This window comes from Eulemur rufifrons, chromosome 15 (genome assembly GCF_041146395.1).
Source record: "Eulemur rufifrons isolate Redbay chromosome 15, OSU_ERuf_1, whole genome shotgun sequence".
NCBI classification, from domain to species: Eukaryota; Metazoa; Chordata; class Mammalia; order Primates; family Lemuridae; genus Eulemur; species Eulemur rufifrons.
Genome location: NC_090997.1, coordinates 39,585,027 through 39,611,447, shown reverse-complemented (window position 1 = coordinate 39,611,447; position 26,421 = coordinate 39,585,027). Strand labels below are relative to the sequence as shown.

The following is a 26,421-nucleotide window of genomic DNA, read 5'->3' as shown; positions in this document are numbered from 1 at the left end:
GCACAAGAACAGAGACACAGATCAATGGAACAGAATAGAGAACCCATACACAAAATCATCCACATATAGCCAACTGATCTTTGACAAAGAAGTCAATAATATACACTTGGGAAAAGAATCCCTATTCAACAAATGGTGCTGGGACAATTGAATAGCCACATGCAGAAGAATAAAACAAGATCCATATCTCTCACCACTCACAAAAATTCATTCAAGATGGATAAAAGAATTAAATGTAAGGCATGAAACAATAAGAATGCTAGAAGAAAATGTTGGAAAAACTCTTCCAGATGTTGGACTAGGCAAAGAATTTGCAAAGAAGACCCCAAGGGCAATTATAGCAACAATAAAAATTAATAAATGGGACTTAATTAAATTAAAAAGCTTCATCAAGCTGATGAAATAATCAACAGAACAAATAGCCAACCTACAAAATGGGATAAAATATTCCCAAGCCATACATCCGATAAAGGGCTAATAACCAGAATCTACAAAGAACTCAAGCAAATCAGCAAAAAAAAAAAAACAAACAACCCCGTTAAAAAGTCGACAAAAGACATGATCAGAAGCCTTTCAAAAGAAGATAGACAAATGGCCAATAAACACATGAAAAAATGCTCAATGTCACTAATCATCAGGGAAATACATATTAAAACCACAATGAGATACCACCTCACCCCAGTTAGAGTCCCAGTTCAAGTCCAAAAACAATAGATGCTGGCATTGATGCAAAGAGAAAAGCACACTTATATACTATACTGTCGGTGGGACTGCAAATTAGTACAACTTCTATGGAAAAGAGTATGGAGATTCCTCAAAAAACTAAAAGTAGACCTACCATCTGTTCCAGCAATCCCACTATTGGGTATTTACCCAAAGGAAGAGAAGTCATTTTATCAAAAAGTCACCTGCACTAGAATGATTATTGCAGCACAATTCGCAATTGCAAAGATGTGGAATCAACCCAAGTGCCCAACAATTCATGAGTGCATTAACAAAATGTGGTATATGTGTACTATGGAATACTACTCAGCCATGAAGAAGGATGAATTAAGGCCTTTTGCAACAATTTGGATGAAACTAGAGACCATTATTCTAAGTGAAATATCTAAAGAATTGAAAAACAAACACCACACGTACTCACTATTAAATTGGAACTGACCGATGAGCACATGTGCACAAAGGAAGTAAAACTCAGTGGAAATCAAGTGGAGGGAGGGAGATGGAGTGGACTGGCAAAAATCTATCTAATGAGCACAATGAACACTATCTGGGTGATGCACACACTTATAAGCCTGACTCAAGCATAACAAAGGCAATTCATGTAACCAAAAACCATTTGTACCTCTGTAATATTTTAAAATTAAAAAAAAAAAAGAATGAAGCAAAGAAACATTCCTGAAGCCCTGTGGAGCAGGTTTAGAGAAGAGTAGTCAAGACTAGAAAAGGAAATCAGAGAGCTCCTGAAGAGGCAGAAATAAAAGTGGATTACAAAAGAACAGACCGTATGAGTGATCTTCAAGATATTTTAAAGGCTTGTTATGATTTTCAAGGAAACAATGTAAGGTAATTAGAAGCTCTAAAAAATCCAAAGGATCTCAAAGAATGCCATAGCTCAAATATCATGTGCCCCAAATATGGCAAGACTTTGAGCAATTAATGCACTATATGAAAAAGCAAACCATTGGATCTAGGTGCCAAGAACATCTCTTTTTAGGGTCCCAAGGGCAGACACTGAACTTGAAGTGAAAAAAATAAAATCTTACCCTTCTGGTTGGCTCAGTGGTGAAAAATATTTATGGTATCCTAATAACATCAACAGTGTTTACTGGTTTTCAACTTTTAGGATCAATCTATAGACAAAGGTTGGAATATTTAATTACTTCATTACAGTTACAGAACACAATTTAATGTTACCAGGCTTGGTGATGTAAAAATAAATAGCTAATAGAAAATGAGAATCAGAAAGGAAGAAAGAAAGGTGGATATAGGAGTAGAGGACATTAACATCATAGTGAGAGGTCAACAGATAGTGAGAAAAGTTGGTGGAACAAGATATAGAGATTAAAATAATTAATTTAAAATCAAAATGTGATGGTATAAAAAATAGGTAATATAATTCAAAATTGGGGAAACGAGATGAAGACAACAGATAATATAAGCACATTCAATCATCATGTGTCATAGCAGTGAATGTTTAAAATTGATAAATCAAAAGATATGGATATTGATACACACATATGTGTACATGTATACGTGTCTGTGAGTGTGTGTGTGTGTGTGTGTGTGTGTGGTAGACTTCTCATTCCTGAATAACCTAAAATTTGTTGACATATTCTCCACATTTTGGTAGTTCCCCTAATTATGAATCTCACTTTCTCAAGGTAGAATTAAAAAAAAAACAAACAAACAAACTGTGTTTTCCAGGCTCTGTCATGGCCACCCTGAATATGTAACCCAGGCTCCACCAATCAGAGCTAACTCAGCAGTGCACCACATGAGGGAACGGACTGCACAAGTGAAGTCCATTTTTCTGGCACAAGTGTAACATGTGTTTTTCACTCCGAGGTGGCAGCAGCTAACCCAGTCATGATGGCATACATGCAATTTGTCCCAGCACATTAATATTTTACTAAGAAAGTAAAAGGTAAAGCATAATCGCAGTGCTGGCTCAAGACTAAGAGAAATACTGCACCATACACTATGCCTCTTAGCTCAGGCTAGCTCTCTTTTAGAAGTGTTTATTACATGGTTCTCCCCAACTTTGACGCATTTTGCCCTGAACTCTAGAACTCAACAAGCTCAATCCTTCCTGACTGGTTACAAACCCTTCTTTGCTCTAGTTACAAAATTGTTGTAAGTGGTTTGCTCCACCTATTTTTCCCATAAGCCCGGTTATTTTTAATGAGCATTTGTGAAGAATCCAGGACTTTGCAGAAATGCATATATTGCATTACGGCAGAAATATCTGTACAATATATTGCTGAGGGATTTGGAAGTAGCCATCAGAAGAATAAAGTATAGAAATGGTTAAAAGTTGAGGGAGTAGGGACAGGGAAGGTAGATGTTATACTGCATTATAAGCTCCACTGTACTACACAGTTTGTTATCACGTCAATGTGTTACTTGAATTTTTTTAATCTTTTACTGTCACATTCAAATAGAAAAAGTTAAGGGGAACAATGAAAAAACTGTAACTACAATGATACTATCACACGATCATCGAAAATACATAAACTATTGGGAAAAAAAACTTAAGATGTATAATAGTTATATAGGAAACCATATAACTTAAATAAAGATAGAAAAGAAAGTATACACAAGTAAAGATACAAACCAGGTTCCTGGAAGAAAAAAAAATAAAAGCACACAGAGTGTATAATGTTTGGAAGGAATGACTGACTATTCATGACTGATAAGAATGGTCTCAATTTTGGAATTTTAGAAAATTAGAGAGGTAATATTCTTTTTTTAAACCTGTGTATACCACAGATTTAATAAATTTTTTAGTTAAATTATCACACCTAGGCACTGCAAAACCAGGCTGTTATAATAGAAAAGAGAAGAAAATCTTACCAACTATAGCTTCGATGCTACAATTTTGTAAGCGTTAAGTACCAGTTTAATGGAAGAGAGTAAGTTAAATGGCCATCAAAGAAAAGAACAGAAAGTCAACAATTTTAGGTTTCTTACATTACACCTAAAATGTTAAACTAAGAACATAATGTACCTATGATCTTCTTTCACTATGAAATTAGGTAATGGATTTCTTTCTTTTCATTTCTATTCATAACAGCAAAACCAAATAGTTTAAACAAAATGAAAATCTTGAGTCAGACTCAAATAATTTAAGTGTATAAGGGGACACTTCAAAAACACATCAAACAGGATGTGAAATGGAAAAATATAATTATATAATTTAATCTTGCTTTCTCCAGTTCCATGTAGAAGGAAGAAAAGTAATGCTAAATGAAAGAAAATATGGTAGTGTGATTTATAAGGTATATTACAGTATTTTGGAATGTGTTTTATACATACATATATCTTAATGTTATACAGGTGGACAGACGTGAAAGAAAATTCCTGACATGTTATAAAATATGTTGCAAGCTGACATTTAGAAACATTTCATCAGCAACACTCTCAAGTGATAATTTTTAAAGCATGAAATAAGTTAATTATAAAATAAATATTCTAACATGAGGCACTGTTATACTGTTTTAATACCAGGGTTCAAGAATTTAAGACCTGAGATTGAACTGCAGTTCTGCCACTTATTAGTGAGTGACTTAGGAAAGTTTCTAATTCTTCTGAAACTCAAGTTACCTTATCTCTAAAATAGGAATAATAATAATTCTTAGCAGAGCAGAGAACTGAAAGGATTAAATCAGAACATACATGGTTCTGACAAAAAGCCTGGCATGAAATGGACATGAACTAAAAGTATTACCCCTCCCCATAAATACATTTCTATTGCCAATATCTTTTATATTTTCAAGTTACATTCAAATCATATCACAAATCACATAATTATTTCATCACATCTAAAAAATATTTACAAATCCTGTTCAACCTCTGCTTGAGAAGCTGCATGCTGTAATAAAAAAGCAAAGGTTCTGGAGTTCAGCAACCTGGGTTGAAGCCAGCTCTGCCCTTCACTGGCTGTAAGTTATTTCACCTTCTCTAAACCTCAGTTTTCTTGCTTATAAAGTAGTGACACTGATGTCTGATTAGAAGAACCGTTGTAAATACAAAAGAAGATATGCATAAGACATGTGGTTTTAACTTTTTAAATTCACCATTCACCAGGAACTAAGTCCTGTTATATAAGATATATTACACAAAGTCAGAACCTATTGTTATTATTTTAATCTTCTTTAAAATATATCTAAAAAACTAAAAGTCATACCAAAAATAGATCAGGTGGCAGAAGTGATACTCTCAGTGTATTTTTTCCTAGAGGAATTACCAGTTCCTCCTTTAATATCTTTCACTGAAAAACCAAATGCCACATGTTATTTTGAAACTTCAACAAGATCAAGAACTATTTACTGAGCATCTACTATATACTAGACGCTCTTCAAGACTCTTGGGGATATAGCAATGAACAAAATACACAAAACTCCCTCATGAGACTCAGAGGAATTGATCAGGGGCTATTGGTCAAGGCAACAAACATAGTATTAAAATTCCAATATAGCACCCAAGAGCCTAGAACTTGTTCCACTTAGTATAACTAACTAGCTGTGATCATGACAAAGAAAATGTTATAGGGACCAAGTTTCAAATTGTCAGCCTTCCTACTTTGGAACAGAATAATACACTATTGTCATCAGACAAGAGGACACTGTCCTACTTGCTTTCTCTACAAAGTCAAACTATACTCAAAATAATTCCAAACCAAAAATAAGATTTACTTACCTTATTGTTTTTAATTTTACCCCAGATAAGTCTAAATATTTTTGAATCATTTCTTAAGTAGGTTCTTTATATTAGAAGCTTATTATAAACATGAAAAAAATATACACAATTTTCAACATACAACTTAAAATTACTTATAGTCTACCATCAGAAATATAAACTACTCTCAACAATTAAATACAAAATGTTAAATCAATAACAATTTTAAACCCAAAGATCCTGGTACTATCAAAGAGACATATAATTACATCTGGCAAAATTCTTTCATTACATTTTTTACTAAGTTTATTTACACAGAGAAAAAGTAAAACAGAGAGAAGAGATTTCTAATTTTTTATTTTTAGTACAATAGATCATCAGTTGTTCTGATATATAAATTAAATAAATATTTAGGTTACATTATAATACAGGTCCAAGAATAAAACTACTGTCATACTATTTATTCAGAACTATAACATAAAATATGTTTAATTTACAATGACAGAGTCAGGCACCACTGTGGAAACCTACTGGTATTAACTACAAAACTCGGCCTAAGAGAGGCCTCTAGTGGTTATGGGTAGTTACTAGCATTCCTTCCCACTCCTGACCCCTTCACCCCTTGCGAATGTTCTTGTTCTCATTCACTCATTTTCTCTCTCTCTCTCTCTCTCTCATACATAAACACACAAACACACACACACACGCCCTGTCTCAAGCAAAAGAGCTAGTATTCAATCACTGGATTATTCAAGTAAGCCCAAGAAACCAATTTTTTAAATGTATATAATTGGTAGTACTTAACCATCAGGGATTCTCTGATGACAAATTCTTCAACTTACCCATAAAACCAATTTAAAGTCATTCAGTACAAATACAGACCCTAAATATTATCTTGCTAATGTTATCAATCTTAATACAAATGAAATTTATGGTAATCTAAATCAATCCTATGAAAATTTAAAAAAAAAAAAACAAATTTAAAGGCTACCAAATTAGAATTAAATTTCTAATTTAATCGATGGGTCTGCTGTGATACTATGGGTCTTCCAAACATGTTTTGCACCATTCACAAATACACCGATTAACACCCAGGTGCAAATGCAAAGACCAAGTAAGCAAATTTGGTCCTTTACATAGAGATGACTGCCCATATCCAATTCCCAAGGTTTAACTCCTTCCCAATTCCAGTCCTTAAACATCCCTTTCCTTTTTTCTGAAGACCTCTCTGCTCTCAGAACCTCTCCATCCCCACCCAACCCTGCCTGCCTTAGTGCCTATCTTACCTTTATCCTGTGCCCCCAGTGAAGTCTTTTGTAGCAAGAATAAAAAATAACTGGGGTAAAAGGATAGGAGGAAAGAATGCTAAACCTTAGGACACCGAGCCCTTCCTCTCTTCTATAATCACTATCTGGCGCCACAGCTGAATTAAATCTGGCAGATATCCCTGAGGCCCTGCCCTGCTCCTGTGATAGCTACCCCCAAAATACTCTGAGTCTAGAGGTGCCCAATATGAAGCCAAAGAACCACCATTCCCTTCTATGGGCACATCATCTTTTGCTACCTTATTTCTGTTTAGAAGGGAAAGGGGAGGGAAAGCAGGAGGAAGATCTGGAGAGAAAAGTGAAAGGGATAGAGAGGGAGATCTTTTCTACATCATTTGCTGGTTTTGTCAAAAATTTTTTTAAAAAACACTTCCTCAGTAAAAGTAAGAGATTGCTTTGGGTGGGGGTTTGGGAGGGCAGGGGGTACCATGAGGCAGTGTCTCATACCATAGCATGTCTGAACAAAGAAAATCCCTTACCTGGAGCAGTACATGGTGGCTGTGACAGATATCAAAGTCAGCAGGTAGGTCTCAGTAACTTTCATCTATGCAGAAAATGTAATTATACATAAAAACTCACTTCTGAGACATGACAGATAGCTGAAGTTTACCGTAGAGTGATTTTCACTTTGCCTTTCAGAGTACATAAATTGGTACTATTCTAATGAGAATTCAAGTGAATATGGTCTATGTACCATTATGACTAATGGACAACTGTTAAGAAAAATAAAGCTCAAAGTCAAACTCAAGACTTTTAAATAAATAGCTCAGTTTAGAATAAACTAGTGGATTTATTTATAGAGTAATGTCCATACTTTTTAAACTTTTGTTTAAACACCAAGAATAAGAAAAAGCACCAAATTCAAAACATTTTAATATCATAAGTTTTCATAGTACATTATCAAACTTTCTCTTGGTAGTAGTCATAATAGCTTTCCAGAAGTATTTGCGGAGCACCAACCCTATACCAGGCATTGTCGCAGGCAATGAGAATTCAGCAGTGAAGCAACAGACAAAAATCTCTGCCTTCATATAACTTATCTTCTAATGTGGAGAATAAAGATCAACAATATGAAAACCAAAATCACATATGTTAGATCGTGCTAATCACTATGGAGAAAAATAAAGAAAAGGTGAGAGGGAGTCTTGGTAAGAGGAATAGGATTCGATGTTAAATAAGCTGGTCAAGGAAGGCCTTAATGAGAAAATATTTGAGTAGTGACCAAATAGGGTGACAGAGTGAACCAAGGGGCCATCTGGGGAAAGAGCATTTTCCAAAAGGTGGTGAAATCAGGTAAATCCTTGTAGGCCTTGGTAAGGAATTAGACTTTTCCACCAAGTTTAATGGTGGAAAACCATTATGAGGCCTTTCGACACTAGAAGGAATATGTGACTCGGTTTGAAAGAATCAATTATGGCAAGGAAAGGTCAGAAGCAAGAGACAGTAGTTAGGAGACTATGGCCAAAAACCAGGTGAGAAATGCTAGTGGTTTGAACCAGGATCAACGGTAGCCGAAGCAGAGGCAGTGGTCAGATTTTAGACATAATATGTAGGCGAAGCCAGCAGAATCTGCTTTGGAATTGGATCTGGGGTGGCAGGACACCACGAAAGCAAGCCAAGAAGACTGCCAGGTGTAAAGGCAAACCCTTATTTATTTCAATGATTAGCATAATTTAATCTTCTGTTAAAGTGTAAACATGTCAGAATTATACGTATCAATTTTTTCTTCTCTGTCAACATGTGAAAATTACCTTGACCATGTAAATTATGGTTCTTTTCTGTTTTGCAGGATTTACGTAGTTGATTCTAAGTAAAATGACGATGATTCTTGACATTCTGAGTTTCTTTTAAAGCCTTTCATTTTCCTGCCAAAATCAAGTTCTTACTTTCTGTAGGCAGCTTCTCTAAATTTCGACTCATTTAAGAAAAATCTTCCTTTCAAGCTTGACAGCGCCTCAAGGGCTAACTCTGCCTGGCCACTGCTTTGCTAACAGTGCACTCACTTTTTAACTCATTCTGAATGTGGTTTGTATCTCGGCAGGAAAGTCCATTAAAGTCCATAACCCTAACCACCGTTCTTACTCCTGGGAAGGCTTGGGAGAGAACAGCTCTACTTATGAGCTCCTGTTTCACATCAGAGCGACAGCTGAACTGAGTTATCGACAGCTGAACTGAGTTGTAGGGAGAAACTGAACAAAGGGAATGGATGGAGCTGCAGGACAGAAAGGAAACTCCTCCTGGCTGAAGGACACCAGGGTTCTTTCTCTCTGATTTGATTAAAGTACGCACTACAGTATGAAGTAAAGGAAACTAAGAAAGGGAGGATGGCTTTTTTTTACTTTTTTATTTACTTTTTGTTGAAGTATAACATATAGACAAAAAAGTGCACAAAGTGAGTGTTCTGCTCAATTTTCGAAAATAGAATTTATATAACCAGCACTCAGAATAAGAAACTGTTACCAGCGGCCCACAGCCCTCTCCCACCCATTAGCCACTCCCAGGATAATCACTGGCCTAACTTCTAACACCATCAATTAGTTTTACCTATTTTTGAATTTTATATAAGTGAAATCATACAGTATATACTTATTTGAGTCTGGCTTCTTTAAGTTGTATTTGTGAGATGAATACACATTGTTCCATTAAATTTTTAGTTCAGTCATTCTCGCTGCCAAACAATATTCTATTTATTAATAGTTCTAATTTATCTATTCACTGGTTGATGGGCATTTTAGGTAGTTTACAGTGTGAAGCTACCATTAATAGAAATAGTACCCCAAGAACATGCTTGTATTTAACTTTCATACATTTCTGTTGGAGACATATGTGTGTGTGTGTTTATGTGTGTGTACATACACATATACGTATGTATCTATAGGAGAAGAATTGCTGGGTTATAAGGTTCAGGTAGAGACTGTCAAATAATTTTCCAAAATGGTTGTACCAATTTCCATTACCAATAATATTATATGAGAGACAAGTTGCTCCACATTCTTCCCAACACCTAGTATTTGGGGTAATTTGGGGAGTATTTTTCACTTTCGCCAGAATGGTGTGCCTTTAGTGGCATTACATTGTGGCTTTAATTTTCATTTTCTGATTACTAAAGAAATTGAGCAACTTTTCATATTTATTGGCCATTTGAATATCTTCCTTTATGAAATACCTTCTCAAAACTTTTGCCCATATTTCTATTAGAATGTCTGTCTTTTATTATTTTTTAAATATTTTATATTTCTGGATATACATTTCCTTGAATTTCTCCAAATCTGTGGGTTGTCCATTTACTCTCTTCTTGGCGCCCTTTTGATGAATAAATTTTCTTAATTGTAATGAAGCACAATGTCATCAGCCTTTTCTTAATGTTATTGTTTTATTAGTGCACAAGATCATAAAGATACTCACCGATGCTCTCTCCCAAGAGCTTTATTGTTTTTTTCTTTTACAATTAGATCTGCAACTTATCTGGAATTGATGTTTGTGTGGTAAGGGTTAAGATAATTATTTTTCACAGTATTCAAAGGAATCAGTATCATTTATTGAAAAAACTACCTTTTCCTCTCTGAATTGCAATGTCACCTTTGTCCTCAACCAAACAGGTCTGAATCTAGACTTTCTATTCTATTCCATTCTATTTATCTGTCTTTATACCAATGTAATTTTCTAATTGCTACAGCCCTAGAACACATCTTGATAGTTGATAATTAAGTCCTCCAGCTTTGTTCTCCTTCAAGATTGCCTTGGCTATTCTTGGCCTTACGATCAATTAACATGGTATATACTTCAGTTTGTTTGGGTCTTTCATTTCCCTGAATAATATTTTGTGATTTTCTATGTAAAGTTCTGACACATGTATCACTAAATTGTTCCCTAGGTATTCCTAATCTCAAGGAAAAAGCTGTCAAAATTTCATTAGAAGTTATAATTTTTGCTACAGGTATTTTGTAGCTACTCTTTATCAGAGTAAGAATTTACTTCCATTTCTGGGTTGCTAAGAAATTTTAATCATGCATGGATATTGGATTTGAACTGATGCTTTCCCTGCTTTATCAGGTAATCATCAAATTATTTTTCCTGTTTTCTGTTAATATGGGGAATTGCATCGACTGCTTTATTAATGTTTGTGGACATTACCTTTGTTAATGTTTGCACTACCTGTGTTCATAAGAATAAGAAAAATGTGTCTATAATTTTCCTTTCTTATGCTGTCCTGAACAGGTTTGATATGAAGATTATGCTAGTCTCAGAAAAATAATTTGGAAGTTTTCCCTTTGGTTCCACTCTTTGTAAGGGTTTGCATAAGTACTGTATTTTAAAGAATTCACCAGTAAAGCTGTATGGGCCTAGGGTTTTCTTTATATGTGGGTTAAAAAAAATGGATTTAATTTTTTTAATAGATAATGACTATTTGGGTTTTCTAAGGCCTCTTGTATCAATTTTAAACAAATTTTCCAGAAATGTGTTCATTTTACTCAAAACTTATTTATAAAATTACTTATAATATCCTCTTTATTTTATTACTGTCTATAGACTCTAATGATTTCCCCATCTTCATACCTAACATTTGTCATTTGGTTTTGCCCAACTTTTTTCATTAGTTTTGTTGAAGGTTTATCTACTTTATTAATCTCTCCAAAGATCTAAATTTTACTTTTTTAAATTTCTCTATTACACAGTTTCAATTTCACTAATTTCTGCTCTTATCTTTATTACTTCATTTCTTCTACTTTCTCTAGGTTTAATTTTCTTTTTGAAGATGGAAACTTAGACCATTAATTTTTTTATTCTTATTTCTGTTTTCTAAATACGTGTATTTACAGCTATAAATTTTCTCTGAGCATGGCTTAAGCTGAATCCTAAAACTTTTGATATGTTAAAACTTCATTACCAATCAGTTCAGTATATTTTGTAATTTCTGTTGTAGTTTCTTTCACAACTCATGGTTATTTATAAGTATTTGATTTGTAGGAAGTTGAGGCTTTTCCAGTTGTCTTTTCTCGCCCTTGATTTCTAACTGAATTCCACTGTTGTCAGAGAATATACTCTAAATCAGCAGTCCCCAAACTTTTTGGCACCAAGGGACCAGTTCACGGAAGACAATTTTTCCACAGATGGTGGGTTGGGAAGGGGGGCAGGGAGGTGACAGAGCTCAATTGGTGATGCCAGCAATGGGGAGCAGCTGTAAATACAGATGAAGCTTCACTCTCACTCACTACCCGCCGCTGACCTCCTGCTGTGAGGCCAGGTTCCTAAGTTTCATGGGAGATAATTTGTCTACTGATGGGGGTTGAGGGGTTGGGTGCAGAGCTCAGGCAGTGATGTGTGGCAGCTTCTAACAGGCCACAGACCAGTACCAGCTGCACCCCAGGGGTTGGGAACCGCAGCTCTAAATGATTCCAAGCTTTTGAAATTTTCCAGGGTTATATTTATGGCCCAGCATTTGGTCAATTTTGACAAATGTTACATACTCAATTGAAAAGAATGATTTCTTGCATAGCTTGGCGCACAGTATTAGGACAAGTTTATAGATTGTTTTCTTTAGATCTTGTATACTTACCAAAATTTTGTCTGCTTAATTAAAGGGTGTCTCAAAGTCTCCTACTGTGATTGTGAATATGTTTATACCTCCTTTTAGAATTGTGTTTTGTTTTGCTTTTTGGTTTATGAATTTTGAACCTATATTATTGAACACAAATAGATTTAGGATTATGATATCTTCAGAGTGGATTGATCCCATTAGCATTATGAAATGTTCCTCTTTATTTCTAGTAATACTTCTTGCCTTAAAGCTTTATTTGAAATTAGTATAATTACATCATCTTTCGTTTTCCGCCCTTTTATTTTCAACCTTTCAGTGTTCTTATATTTAAAGTATGGCTCTTTTAAGCTACATGTGGTAGTGGTGGTTGTTTTTTAATGAAATTTGAGAATCTTATACTTTTACCAGGCTTAATTAATACATTTGCATTTAATTTAATTACTTATATATTTCGGTTTATATCTATCATTTTACTATCTGTTTTCTATTGACCCACTCATTTTTTTGTACATATTCCTTTTCTTTCTTTTTGATTAATCAAATATTTTTATTAATTTATAGTTCTCTTCATTAACTTACTAGATATGCATTTCTTCACTATTATTTCAATTTTTACACTAGAGATTATAACATGCATCCTTGATTATAATTTAATGAAAATGTTACATCACCATTAATTGTAGAACACAAGAATATTTTAACTCACATATATAAGTTTCCCCTGGTTTTTGTATTTTTATTGTCTTACATTTCAATTACATATATATAACTAAACTCCACAGAAAATTATCACTACTGTCTTGGACAATCAATACAGAGCTATATCTTATGCTGTCTTCACTTCCATATTTCCTTCTAGGATAATTTTCCTTCTGCCTAAGGGAACTCCTTTGCAGTACCTTCATTAGTGAAAGCCTGCTAGTGATAAGTTCTCTCAATTTCTGTTTGTCCAAACTATTTTTATTTTGTCTTAATTTTGAAAAGATGTTTTCACTAAGTATAGAATTCTAGGTTGGCACAGTCAGCAATTTGTCATTCCGTTGTGTACACAGGTGTGGTTTTCTTTGACTATATTCTTCTTAGACGTTGACAATGCTTCTGTAATGTATAGGTTGATGTTCTGATACTTTCATGAAATATATATTTTTTGTATATTGTTTCTGACCAATTGTCTCTCTCTTCTCCTTCTAGAATTCAAATTGTATCTAAGACAGATATTTTGGCCACATTCTAAATGTGTTTTGTGCTCTTTTCTGATTTAGTTTCTTGTTTTGTTTTCTTCTCTCTGTGCTTCAATTTGGACATTTTCTATTAATTTGCTTTCTAGTTCATTAATACTATCATCTACTAGTCCAATATGTTTGTAAACTCATCCATTGAGGTCTTATTTTCATATATATATATATATATATTTTTTTTTTTGATGGCTCTCCAAAGTTTGTTTGATCCATACACACACACACACACACACACATATACACACACCCCAATCCTCTAGGATAACTCTCCACCCTCTTATCTATTTTATTCCTTTTCTTTCCTTCCATGTTCCTAACCATAAAAATCATAAAGATCTTGTCTGCTAAATCCACTATCTGGATCACACGTTTCTGCTTTCTATTGTTTGTTTTCTCTCAGTTATTGATCTAGTACTCCTGTCTTTTCATATACTTAGTAATTTTTTATTGAATGCTGGTTCACAGCAGTTCCAAATAATGAGAGGATTGACTCCTTGCGCTGCTGAGCAGATAGAGCAGAAGGAAAATTACATTAATTCAATAAGGAACTCAGAGCGATAGAGGCTGTGTTGTGAGTTTGGGATGACCTGGTCTATTCTGGTTTGTCTCTAATCTAAGAACTGACTCTCCACAGCTTTCACTTGAGAGCATGATCATCTTTGTTGCTACAGCATTAAGCGATAGCTTCACTTTTCAGATATTTTCTGCTGACCTCCCACCATACACAGCTTTAGAATTTGGCAAATACTTTGAGAGAAAGAGTATGTGTTTAAATCCCCTCAAAATTTCAATTCTGTCTCTGTAAGCCCACAAAACCTGGGTTCTATACACCTGGGTTCTATACACCTGAGTTCTCAGCTTCCAGCTAAGACCAAATTGGCAGGTGCCACCAAGTAAAAAGCAGCTGCCGATCATCAGCATCAATTTACCACTCATCTCAGGGCTTTGAACTCTCACAGCTGGGCTTGTGAAGCCAGTCCACTCCCACACACACACCCGTGCCCCAGGGTAGGTCTCTGTCTCTTAAGCACCTCAAAACTGAAGAATTTCTATTCTTCTTTTAAGAAGCTTTCAGCTTAGCTCTTTAACATCAGGTTCAGAATTGAGTGGAAAAATGGGCCGTTAATTTTAGGTCCATTCAAGTCTCCAATTTTGTAACTCCCCTGAACAACATTCAAAAACTCTGCTGCTTTCTCTCTCCCCAGCAACTTTTTTTGTTTGTTTATAATTTTCGGACAATGCATCAAGGCGTAAGCAAAATGTGTGAATTCCTCAACTGTCCCAGAGTCATTTTACCATGTAGAATATGCTAATATATGTGTTCAATAAATCATCTTTACCTATAATAGGCTTTTCTTGATTGGACATTCCAAAAGATGCATATTGGTGTTGAGTTTAATGTGTAACGAATAAAGCTAAGGGATCTCATTTGTTACAAAATAAAAACAACCGATAAAATACAGCTAACTGAAAGAGATCATAAACATAAATTTGGATTACTATAGAATTCATGAAGATGAAGGAAAAAAGCTTAACTCTAGGAAAAAAACACATCTCATTTTTAACATAAATATTTGGCTATAGGGCCCCCTTTTCTAAAATCATCTCTAAATCCCAGGGGGAAAGCATATCAAATATTTTCTCTTTTGATACATAAAAAGAAAACAAGAGATGTACCATGATCAGCAACGAAGAGAATCACAAATAGGCACAAAGTAATCAAGAAATGAAAAGCCAGCCTTCACTGTCACAATTGGAGGGTCATCGACTAGAAAAAGAACATGAAGAAAGCATCCCAACCTAAAACTAAGATAATGATGCTAACAAGAAAGAGCTCTGATGCATCGCTTTCTCATTCAGTAGAAGTCTCTAGTCTCCCCTTTCATCTTTCCCAGTAGGATAAAACCCTAAAAAAACTGAATCTACATTCCAGGATCAGACAAAGATGCAACCAGTAGATTTAATGAAGGGGAGCAAAAGCAAATTGATATACATATAAACATAAGTAGTTTTCCTCTTCTTTCTTTCTCTACCTCTCCTCTTTGCCTTCATGGTTACCACTTTGGGGTGTTATTATATTTGTGTTTTAGTCTAAGCTGCTACAAATCCTTTTTGAAAGTTGAAGGTATATAAATATGTAAATAAAGTTCTAAAAATACTTGTCCTGACCACATATCAGTACCCCTGACTCCATGCCATGACAAAATATCATGTCCCTATGCAGAAGCACCATCCACACTAAAAATACAAACCCCAGGATACGAGAGGGATACATGTTGCAAGCAAGAAGCCAGCTCCAGGTTAACCGTAATTTGGGACTTTTGGCTATTGGAAATAGAACCCAGTGTCTGACTTGATTTGAAAATGCCTGCAAAAAGCATTAAATTCATTTCATGTAGTATTTCAATCTGAAATACTATTCTTAATTACGGCAACTACAAATATAAGGGCTTAGGATATTGTTGCAACCATTTGTAACTATGTCAAGTGTTTAGATGGCATCAAGTGAATCTTCCATAGCCTTCACTATAACAAATCTTAACTCTCCTACTAAATTATAAAACAATCTTCACCTAAAAACACTCTATGCTACACTTTTACAGCAGTATTATCTGTAGATTACATTCATGTAACTAACCTAAGAAACAGCCTGTAAAAGCTATAAGAATGCCAAAGTTCTAAAAAATAATAATAATAATAATAAATATAAAATACCCTAGGACTTAGGACTTATTTGCTATGGCAGTAAAGCAAGGAAAAATAATACATGTCATTTTACCTAGACTTTGGTAGATAAGACCATCACAAAAAAAGAGCTTCACCTTCCTTATGTACCAATATGGAAATAGATGCTCTTTAAATTATCTAGACATTAATATGAAATATATTGGTTACAGACAAGGGTATGAGACTAAACTATGTTCTTAAGAGGGAAATGACCATGTGAATCCTATTAATAGCAAGAACAAGATCAATCTAATCAGGTCAAAGGTCAAGGGGCTACTTAGAAACTGTAATTCAGAGTAGCCAGAATCCCACAATTTAACACTCAAACTGTGATCCACAGTATTAAGGCTATATAAAGAGTTATTTTTAAAAAATAGTCCATTCCCATCACTTTGGAGAGAAGATAAATGAGAATTCAGCCAAACCATTTACCTGACTAAATTAAACCAAGCTTACTGAACCATAACCAATAACAAGTTAAAAACACAGGTGCCTTCAACATCCCTGATAAGCTCCATTTCTCACGCAATGCAACCAAGCTGACTGCATGAAGGACATAGTTTTGTAATATTTTAAGCAGAGGAAACTACAGAAGGAAAAAGAAAGTCTAAAGTAATTTGTTTCTTTGAGTATTAAGCTGATTATACAGCACTCATTCCTGTCGTGCTGCAAATTTGACAGCTGTACATTAGTTAAAAATGCTCATGCAGCTCACAATTTCAAAACAATTCTTTGCAAATATCCAACAAATTTGGCCCAAGGTTTTGAGGAAATGATGTTTTATCAACATTATATTCATACCTTACAAACTGTATCCACATCCCAAGGTATTATGGTCCTCAGATCAATGACTTCACAAGACACTCCAAGCTTTTCTTTTGCCATGGAAGCCACCTCCCGGATCACATGAACCTGAAATGAGGAGAAAAATATGTAGAGAATGACTACAAAGATTCCAGCCTGAAAAAACTAGTTGAATTCTGACATCACTAATAGAGATAGTGTTTAGAGGAATTGATCTGCATGGAGATCATAAATTTGTTTTAGATGTGTTGAACCCCATATTCTGCCAAAATAATCAACTACAGATATTTAGAAAACAGTTGGAAAGAGGTTCTTAGAGACAGGGAGAGAAAGTGCTAGAGATATTGATTACAAAGATAGCATACAGAGGTAAATAGAGTAACAGTAGAGAGAGCTTCTAGGGGAAACATGCAGAGAAAGAAGCAAAGGGCAAAAGTCATGGAATCCAGCACATCACCAACATTTAAAGTGAAAATGGAGGAAGAGGAGCTCACTTAAAAAAAAAAAGAAAAGAAAGAAAGAAAGAAAAGAGTTAAAGGGATAGAAAACCAGGACAGAGTGTATTCCAGAAGTTAAAGAAGAAAAGATTTCATAGAGATAGTAGCCAATATCACATACTATAGCATTATGGGATAAGGGCTGGATGTAACAATTAGAAAATTAGTGATATTAAGAAAAACAGTTTTAATAAACTAACGGGAACAGACCTTATAGGTACAAGAAAATAAGGAAATTAAGGAATTAAATGTAGACAGTAGAAAACAGTTGTTTAAATTCAGTGATAAAAGAAAGGAGGAAGATGTAATGGTATTCAGGAGAAAGATATTCTTTAGATAGTAAAGAGATACATACCTTTCTAATAAAAACAATATATTTAATAGAATAGAAAAACTGAAAATGCAAGAGAGAGAGAGAGAGAGAAAGGGATTAGCTAATGGATCACAGTTCTGGAGAAGGTAAATGGCATCTAATCTCAACTGGAAAGATAGCTACCAAAACCAGACACCTCTTCTTCAAAGACAAAGAGAAGAAGGAAAAGATTAACAGCACAAGTGCCAGGTGTGAAGGGAGAGCAAGTTATGCGAGTTAGTATCTAATACACTCTAACTGTCCCATTAAAAAGAGTAACAAGGTCACATGCTAAGAGTGACAGAGATGTGCATTTAAAAATGGACTTAAGGAGAGCCAAAAAGGTTCACTACAACCACCATGGGTACTCTCAATGGGATGTGACCCACCATGCAACACTGTTACCCCACTGCAGGTAGGAACCGTGAGGACTATAGCTCTCCAAGCCAAAAATCAAGTGGAGAAGAAAATAAGAGCTTGTGAGATTGCAAATGATTTTTGATTATCTTCTTTGTACTATGCTGTCCTAAATTTTCTGAAATAAGACAGTATTTACTTTATACATAAAAAGAAAAAAATTTCCATTTCTTTAAAAGGAAAGATAAAAGTGTAAGAGATAGAAGTCTACAGCTAGAGAAAAAGAGTCCTGAGGTTTAAAGTTTGGAGATAGAGCATGTTGACAACAAGACCTGGGGAAAGCTGAAGTGCGTCAGTAGAGAGGGTCACCGGAAAAGAGAAAGGGACCAAATTCTGAGGCTGGAACACGGGATGGGTCCATATGGCCAGCAAAGTAATCATGAGAGAAGGTAGGAAATGGGATGAAATAGAAAATTGTAAGTCAAGTGCAGCAAAACTAATAAGGATTTATAACATGTGCTTCAAAAGACAAGTATTTTCAATGAATACATTTGTGTAATATTTTTATGTTTTATAACATTTTTAATGACTTCACCACATGCTTACATATTTTAATATGACTGAATGGGTACCTTTACCTTCAATCGGAAATCAGTACCACGCTTCTAGTTATAAGATGAGTAAAGTTCTGGGAACCTAACATACAGCATGGTGACTATAGCTAATAATACCATATTATTTACTTGCGCACATGCATGCGCGCACACACACACACTCACAAAATGATAACTGTGTGGTGATAGATGTGTTAATTAGATTATGGTGATCATTTGATTATACCTATATCAAATCATGTCATATGCTTTGAATATATATAATTTTTATTTGTCAATTACATCCCAAAGAAGTTGGAAAGAAAAAAGATCAGCATCAGTAGCACCAAGCAGACTTAATTGGAGACATAAAGAAACATCATTTTTGATTCTTCATGTATCAGGATTATAAATGAGTTTCCAAGATAACATGGGCTTTAATAGTTGGAATCAATACTACTGACCTGAGTGCCCCAGGCAACCAGAGTAACATCACTCCCTTCCTGTATGACTTCGGCCTGGGACAGGGGGATGGTGTAGGGTTCTATTGGAACCTGTTCCACTAAATATGTAACAGGAAAAAAAAAAATAAGAGGTTAATTATTTTTTCTCATGTGACATCTCTGCATAAAAGAATGTAAGGACCTCATTGTGGCAAAGCTTTATTTTAGTTATTTTTCCCCAAATTCTGTAAGTTATTTAAAACAGAAATGGCATTTATCACATGGCTCCATGACATTACTATACAGATGAACAAGTTTATTATCAGCTATCCTGGAACAGAAAAAAAGGCATCCAATAAAACTAGAGAAATCTTAATAACTATGGGCTTTAGTCAATAAGACTGTATCAATATTGGTTTACCAATTGTAACAATTATACCACACTAAGGTAAGATGTTAATAATAGGGCAAAATGGGTGTGTGATGTAGGGGAACTCTCTGCACTATCTTTGCACTTTTTCTGTAAATCTAAAACCTAAAAAGTTCTTTTAAAAAGTTTTAAAAATTATTAATGCATGCACTAAAACTTCGTTGTACTGAATTAAGTTCTCAGACCAGTTTTCTATCAAGCAATAAATGTATGGGGGTTTGAAAAAACAGGAAAACAAGACTAAGTATATTTTATTTTTGCACCTTGCATGTATGAACACTTCATCAACCACAGCAGCTGACAACACCTTAATTTTCCAAGCTGAATACTGTAGATCCCAAAAAGATAATCAATTCTATCAAGGACTCCAGAGATCTGTGAGCTATTTATTAGGCTTCAATAAATCCTTTCTGCTTTACAGTTGATTTCATCTGAAAACTAAGAACTCTGACTGATTCAGTATCTTTTCAGATATTTACAATATGCATGTGTACATATACATAGATCCATCTTTCTTTTTCTTTTCACAAATAGAATCACATTCTATACACTGTTTGTAACCCTTCTACAATCTACAATTTTTTTCACTTAGCAACATATCGACCGTGTTTCCATGTCAAAAGTTTTTTAAATCATATATATAAGTAAAAACCACTAAATTTAATGGTGCTGTTTAAAGTGATATAGTAGGGAATTTTATTTCTTATTTTTTATGTATTTCCAATCCAATAACATTTCTATAACCAGTGCCAGAGACAGCTGAATATTTTTTAAATGATTAATATGTCTAAATAAAAAAGAAAATGGTAAAAACCTATAAAACTATTTTTGGAGGTAAATCTCAAAGCAGAAGATAATTAAGCTAACAAACCTCAGACATAAAGCAGTGTTAAAAAACTTACACACGTTAAATCATTTTTTTAAGTTTTTGTGTATCACACAAGCTACGTTAAGCCAGATAGTCCCACTGTCTGAACCAGGGGTAGACAAACTATAGTCTGCAAGTCAACTGTTTTTATAAACCTCATCTCACTGGATCACAGCCACACCATTCATTTACATACTTTCTATGGCTATTTTCACCCTACAACGGCAGAGCTGAGTAGCTGCAACAGAGCCACTACAGCCCGCAAACGTAAAATATTTATTATCTGTTCCTTTATAGAAAAAGATTCCCAACTCCAGTTGTAAACAGTGCTTTCAGAGGTTAATTCCAACCCATTCATTGATAGCTTAAACCCAGCGTTGGTTGGATGGATGGACGGACGGACGGACGGACGGACAGACAGATGGACAGGCAGGCAGGCAGGCAAATAGACAGGGAGCCAGGCATCTTCAACTGGAATATTATATGCTACTTAGCAGTTCTCAATCGCTAAACCAAAGTGAGGGTCAAAAACAATGCCGATGACATCTGGCAAACACACCAAAGGTAGCACACGGGCTCTTTGCCATCATCAAGTCCCCTTTCCCCTGGCAGCAAGATCTGCACGCCAGAAGAGAAGGCTGGAAGCCAGTACACATTCTGTCCTGCTTCTGAGTCAGTGGCCGCCATTCAAGAGTGCTGTCTTTCCCGCCTTGTAAATCAGTTGCCAGCTAGCTGGTCATTAGCAAATCCCTGGAATACACACTCTAATGGCTGGCAGACCAAAAGAAATGGGTTGGCATCTTGGCCTCACTTGTAAAGTTGCCAATGAGTGACTAACTGCTTTGTTGTCTTAAATTACCCAGAATAAGTCTACATTATTTTACCAATTAATTAAGAACAACAAAGCAAAGCTTTATTCTCCATTTTAAAAACATCATGCAGAGAATAAGACTCAGGAATCGTCTAATATTAACAACCAAAAAACCTCTCCTTAGATTTGCATAAATTTAATCCTGAGAGCTGGAGAATAAGAATACAATTTTAACATGTTCATTTATTTAAACTTGCAAATGACTCACCTGGAGAGCAAGCTATAATCCACAGGTACTTTTTAGTTACATTTAATTTAAATGATATTTATTCCAAGAGAAGATCATTATTTCAAATTAGCTTTCTAGCATTCCTACCCATGGCTATGAGCTTTCTGAAAGAAAGCGGGTAACGGGAGTTAGAACACAAATCTTCAGGAGCTAAAGAGCACTGCCCACAGTCATATTAGATTCTTATTTTCATAGCAGTGGGACTAACTGAGACCACTCCATTTTGTCGCATGCTGATTTCACTGGAATCTTAGAACTAATGAGCATTCCCCAGAGAAATTCTTCAGCATCAGATATGTAGTGACAAAATGTACAACCTACAAAAATAAGAAATCTTTCCAAGGCCAAAATAAAAAAGAAGCAATTATCAAACAGGTTAGATTTTTTATATGTATTTTGTAAAACTTCTACATATATGTTTCCCTGTACATGCAAATCCACCCATATTCATACCACACATTCACTTATAGATTCATGGTATGAATTAACTCATCCTTGGTCCCATGTTATATCCTCCTTCTTTTTTCTTCCAATTTTCATTTAATTTGTTATATTGCTTATAAGCCATCTCATATATGCTTTTGAAAAAGAGAGGGTATATAAATAATATACACACTATGTATAATATACATTTGTTCATTTAATAGTTGTGGCATACTTAATAATGCAGGTGTCAATGCGAGATGCTGGAAATTGGAAAACTGAATTGCCATTGAGAAGCACACACTCAACTGTGAGTTATAAAAATGGAAAGAGTTTATGAGCCAGCAAATAAGAGCATGATAAGACAATGGGCACAAACTGCTCTGGGACCACAAGGGAAGCAACACCCTGGCTCTGAGGATCAAGAAGGCTTCATCAAGGAGGATACAACTGACTGATGGAGGTCTTAGAGATAAACAGGGACTTGACACCAGAGAAAATAAAAAGGGTATTCCATGTAGAAAGAACACGTATGTCCAAAGAAACGGACACATGAAATTGTGTGTGTGCTTGTGCATACATCTATGAAAACATAGATTAACAGAAAATTTCAAGTAAAAGTGAATGCTGAAACCAATAAATTATGTTCCTAAGTCCCTAAAAAGCACTTTCCAATTCTTTCTGATTTAATATATTAATAATTCGTGTAGAAAGCATCTGCAAGAAAATAACAACTTACTCTTAATGATGCAAGTTCCGCTCTGAAGCACACTGTTACCACTGCAGAGATAATAGGGTCATTTCTCTGCCCCAGAGCTAATCTGCAGTAATGCCAGTTTCCCCACAAATGTGAGACTCAGGTAGGACTTTATTCATGTTCCATTATACATGATAAACTGAGAAAACATAAATGTTCTCTTTTTAAAAGCTGAGTATATTTCTAAAATATGTTAGTTCATGCTGCCTGATGCTACTCAAAATCTCCAAACCTGAGAAAGCCTATCTCATTTGTCAGAATTCACAGTCTATCGGACAGGGGTGGGGAGGGGGTAAATCTACCCAACCAGAAGCCTGGTTCCAGCCTGGTTTCTACATCTATTTAATTTGGTGGTCTCTGACAAAGCATTATATTACTTTTGTGTCCCAGTATCCTACCAGTAATCATAGGAACATCATAGAACAGAATTAGGACACATTAAGTTAATCAGTTCTTAGGAAGAAAACAGCATCACAATTTAAAATAATTCAAATGATACAGTCACTAAAACTATAAAGTTTTCATTCTACGAAAAGTTATTCTTATCCCTATTATCCTTTACTGTACAAAACTGATATTGAACTGTAAACTAATACTATATCTCGATATTGCAATTATTACTTTTCTGAATAAACTCCTTTCAGATTTGAGGTTATCATAACCTTTTTTCAATAATTTTCACTTTTATACCAATAATTACTTTTAAAACTGATGCTAGAGATAAGAATATATGAACAAGGAAACTAAATGCAATTTCTTCTAACAATCACTTTTAAATTATTCCCCAAACACAGTTGTATTCAATCTTCTCCTCCCCTCTTCACCTTAAATTATTAAAAATTTAACTAAAGATTAACAGTCTATATTAGAAAAACTAAGTCAATATACTGTTAACAATACTATAAAATCTGTTTCATGCTTCAAGTAGTGCAAAAAACCTATATCTATAAAGATTGTCCATGCTTTCAAAGAAGAAACCATCTAATTAATATGCAATGAGGAATTTTGCAGTCTAATAAACATATCATGTAGTCTCCATTTGTCTTTCTTACCTGAAAATAATTGTCATTTGTCAGTGTGCTCTAGTGACTTTCTCTATCTACTCTCTGCATTTGGGAAATCAGTGGGCAACAGCTAATGCTTGGTGTCTCGTGGGAATTGTTGCTCCTTGCGTGTAACATTGTATTTATGGAAATGGGGGGGGCGGGGAGGACTAACAACTAACGGTACAAAAAGTATGATGTGAAAAATATCTATACTCATTCTTCAATGTTTTAAAGTCACCTGCCCAATATAAGGCACTATATTTCATTGTTTCTAAGATACCCATTTCCCCCTCACATTTTAACATCTCTGAAATTGGAATGTGGCTTACAATCAGTGGCATCTTGCAGCCCTCTTACCTAGTGACCAGTAGTTGCTATTATCTGCTCATGAACAAATATCAAAATCAGTAACAGTCCCTACAAAATGGTTATCTACAGCTTAGAATAAAATTCCAGAGACATCAGAGAACTAATCTTTTGACCAAGTTCTAAGAGGTTGGTTGACATGACATGGAAGGGTAGGGAAAGCAGGGAATCACAATAGTTTAACAACCTTGGAAGCAGGAGACAAAAGTAGGCTGTACCTAATTACTGAGCTAGCTTGAGAGCCCAGCACCAATCTTTTAATTTTTTAATGGATTCATTTAAAAATTGCTACATCACTGATGTGCTTGGTGACACAGAAAATTATATTCTGTGGAGAAACATGAATATTGATGATAATATGTCAAAAAGCGAGTGAGAAGAATTACATTGTGAATGTGAAAGAGTTTTAGGAATAGCTTAAACCAATTTATTTTGCTTATATGGTATTTTGTTTTTAAGTAAGTATCAGGGTGATAGATAATACAAATTCATGTCTAATTTTTCTTGCAATAAGAATAAAATAAAACATTTAAAAAGCATATCAGTTTAATTGGCAGTTTTTTCTTTCTTAATGGTTTATAAAATAATGCTACTTATTACAATTGACAGTGAAAATTAAAATATTTTTCTTCTACCTCAATATAATCTTTTTGTGAGGTGATTTGTTTTTCCTTTTAACCTCTCCATGTGCTTATGGAGAATGGCTTTAAAATAATGGCTTTAATTCAGCATGCAATGATTTCCTTAGTCAGTATGCCAATTTACCTTGTATGAACAAAGTTCATTAAGATATAGAAATTTCTATAGAAAATGCATTGGAAAGTACTTACTGAAGGAATTCAAATATATTAAACATGAAAGATGAAAAATTGCCAGTAAAATTGATGATGGGAAAACTTTTGTTAAACTATTAAATGCTGCATACTAGAGAATACACACACACAAAAAAAAAAAAAATACCCCTAAGAGTAATCACAAAGATTGAATAAGTTGTGTTACAGATGTGGTTAAATTTTAATACATATATTAAGTTTACTGATGCATATTATGGAATATCAGTCTCATAAACAAGCTTTTTTTTTTGTTACACTAAATGAGGCTAGAAAATATAGTGAGGTTAATTTGGAAATTTTGTAAGGAATATGAAGGTGCTTTATCATATCATTGCGTTTGTGATATATGTTTGCCAACTTTTGAAAGATCTCATTATGCAAAAGAACTGGAAATGTGGGACTGAATGGCAGCTACTGACTTTATTTTAATATTAACATCCTTACACATAAGCTTTTACTCAGAATGTTGGGGCATAAGTACATCTTAGGAGGAGTGTTCTAACCAGGAGGGAGAGAGGGACATATATAGAACTTTAACAAGAGGAATCAGCTGACATTCAGCCAGTTTCAGGAATAGTTGGTCTAAAATGGTTATCTGAAGAGGAAGGAATTATTCTTGCAGTATACTAGCCATTGGTTGGGCAATTCAGATTTAGTTATAAATATCATTAGCTATAGAGAATAAGATTTTCCACCTAGAAATTCAAGGATAATTAACTAACATATTATTAGAGAATTGAGTAAGGTCTCCAAATGCAATTTCAACATATAAATTTTCTATACACCAGTAATAACCAATTAAAATATATAATAGGGGGAAAAACAGATCCTACCCATAATAGCAACAAAACATAAAACATCTAGGAATAATCCTAACCACAAATGCGCTAAACCTATTGAAAACATTTATAGAATTTATTAATGGACACAGAAGTAATTTGGGTAAATGGAGACAACCACATTCTTGGAAAAGAAGTATCATTACATCACAGATAATACGAAGAGAAAAAAATGTTCTACTTGTGTTCTATTTGCTTAAAAAAAAACCACATTATACACTATACACAAATAGGTTAACTGCTGTTCTTGATGAGAACCAGTGGGTGGACATAGAAGTAATGATAACATTCCCCCAAAGTTAGCATTAAACTCTTGAGATCTAGTTGCTTCAGAGTAGACTTCTAATGGGCACTCTTTATCATAACAGAATACAGAAAAAAAGTTTTAAAAACTAAACATAAATTTCTGCTTTACAAAATATACTTTCAAGAGAATAAAAAGGCATGCCACTGACTGGGAGAATATATTTGCAAAAGACATATC

The 26,421-nt window shown here is 34.5% G+C and overlaps 1 protein-coding gene across 2 annotated transcripts in view; it reads right to left on the bottom strand.

Annotated features, from left to right (window-relative positions):
* Nucleotides 1–26,421, bottom strand: part of BCKDHB (branched chain keto acid dehydrogenase E1 subunit beta) — a 280,099-nt gene that overhangs the window by 189,627 nt on the left and 64,051 nt on the right. For both annotated transcript variants that reach the window (XM_069487680.1, XM_069487678.1), the window contains exons 7-8: nt 19,297–19,394; nt 17,031–17,141 (exon numbers count right to left, since the gene is read on the bottom strand). In XM_069487680.1, coding sequence (XP_069343781.1) covers nt 17,031–17,141; nt 19,297–19,394 — 209 coding nt within the window. The remainder of the gene's footprint in view (nt 1–17,030; nt 17,142–19,296; nt 19,395–26,421) is intronic.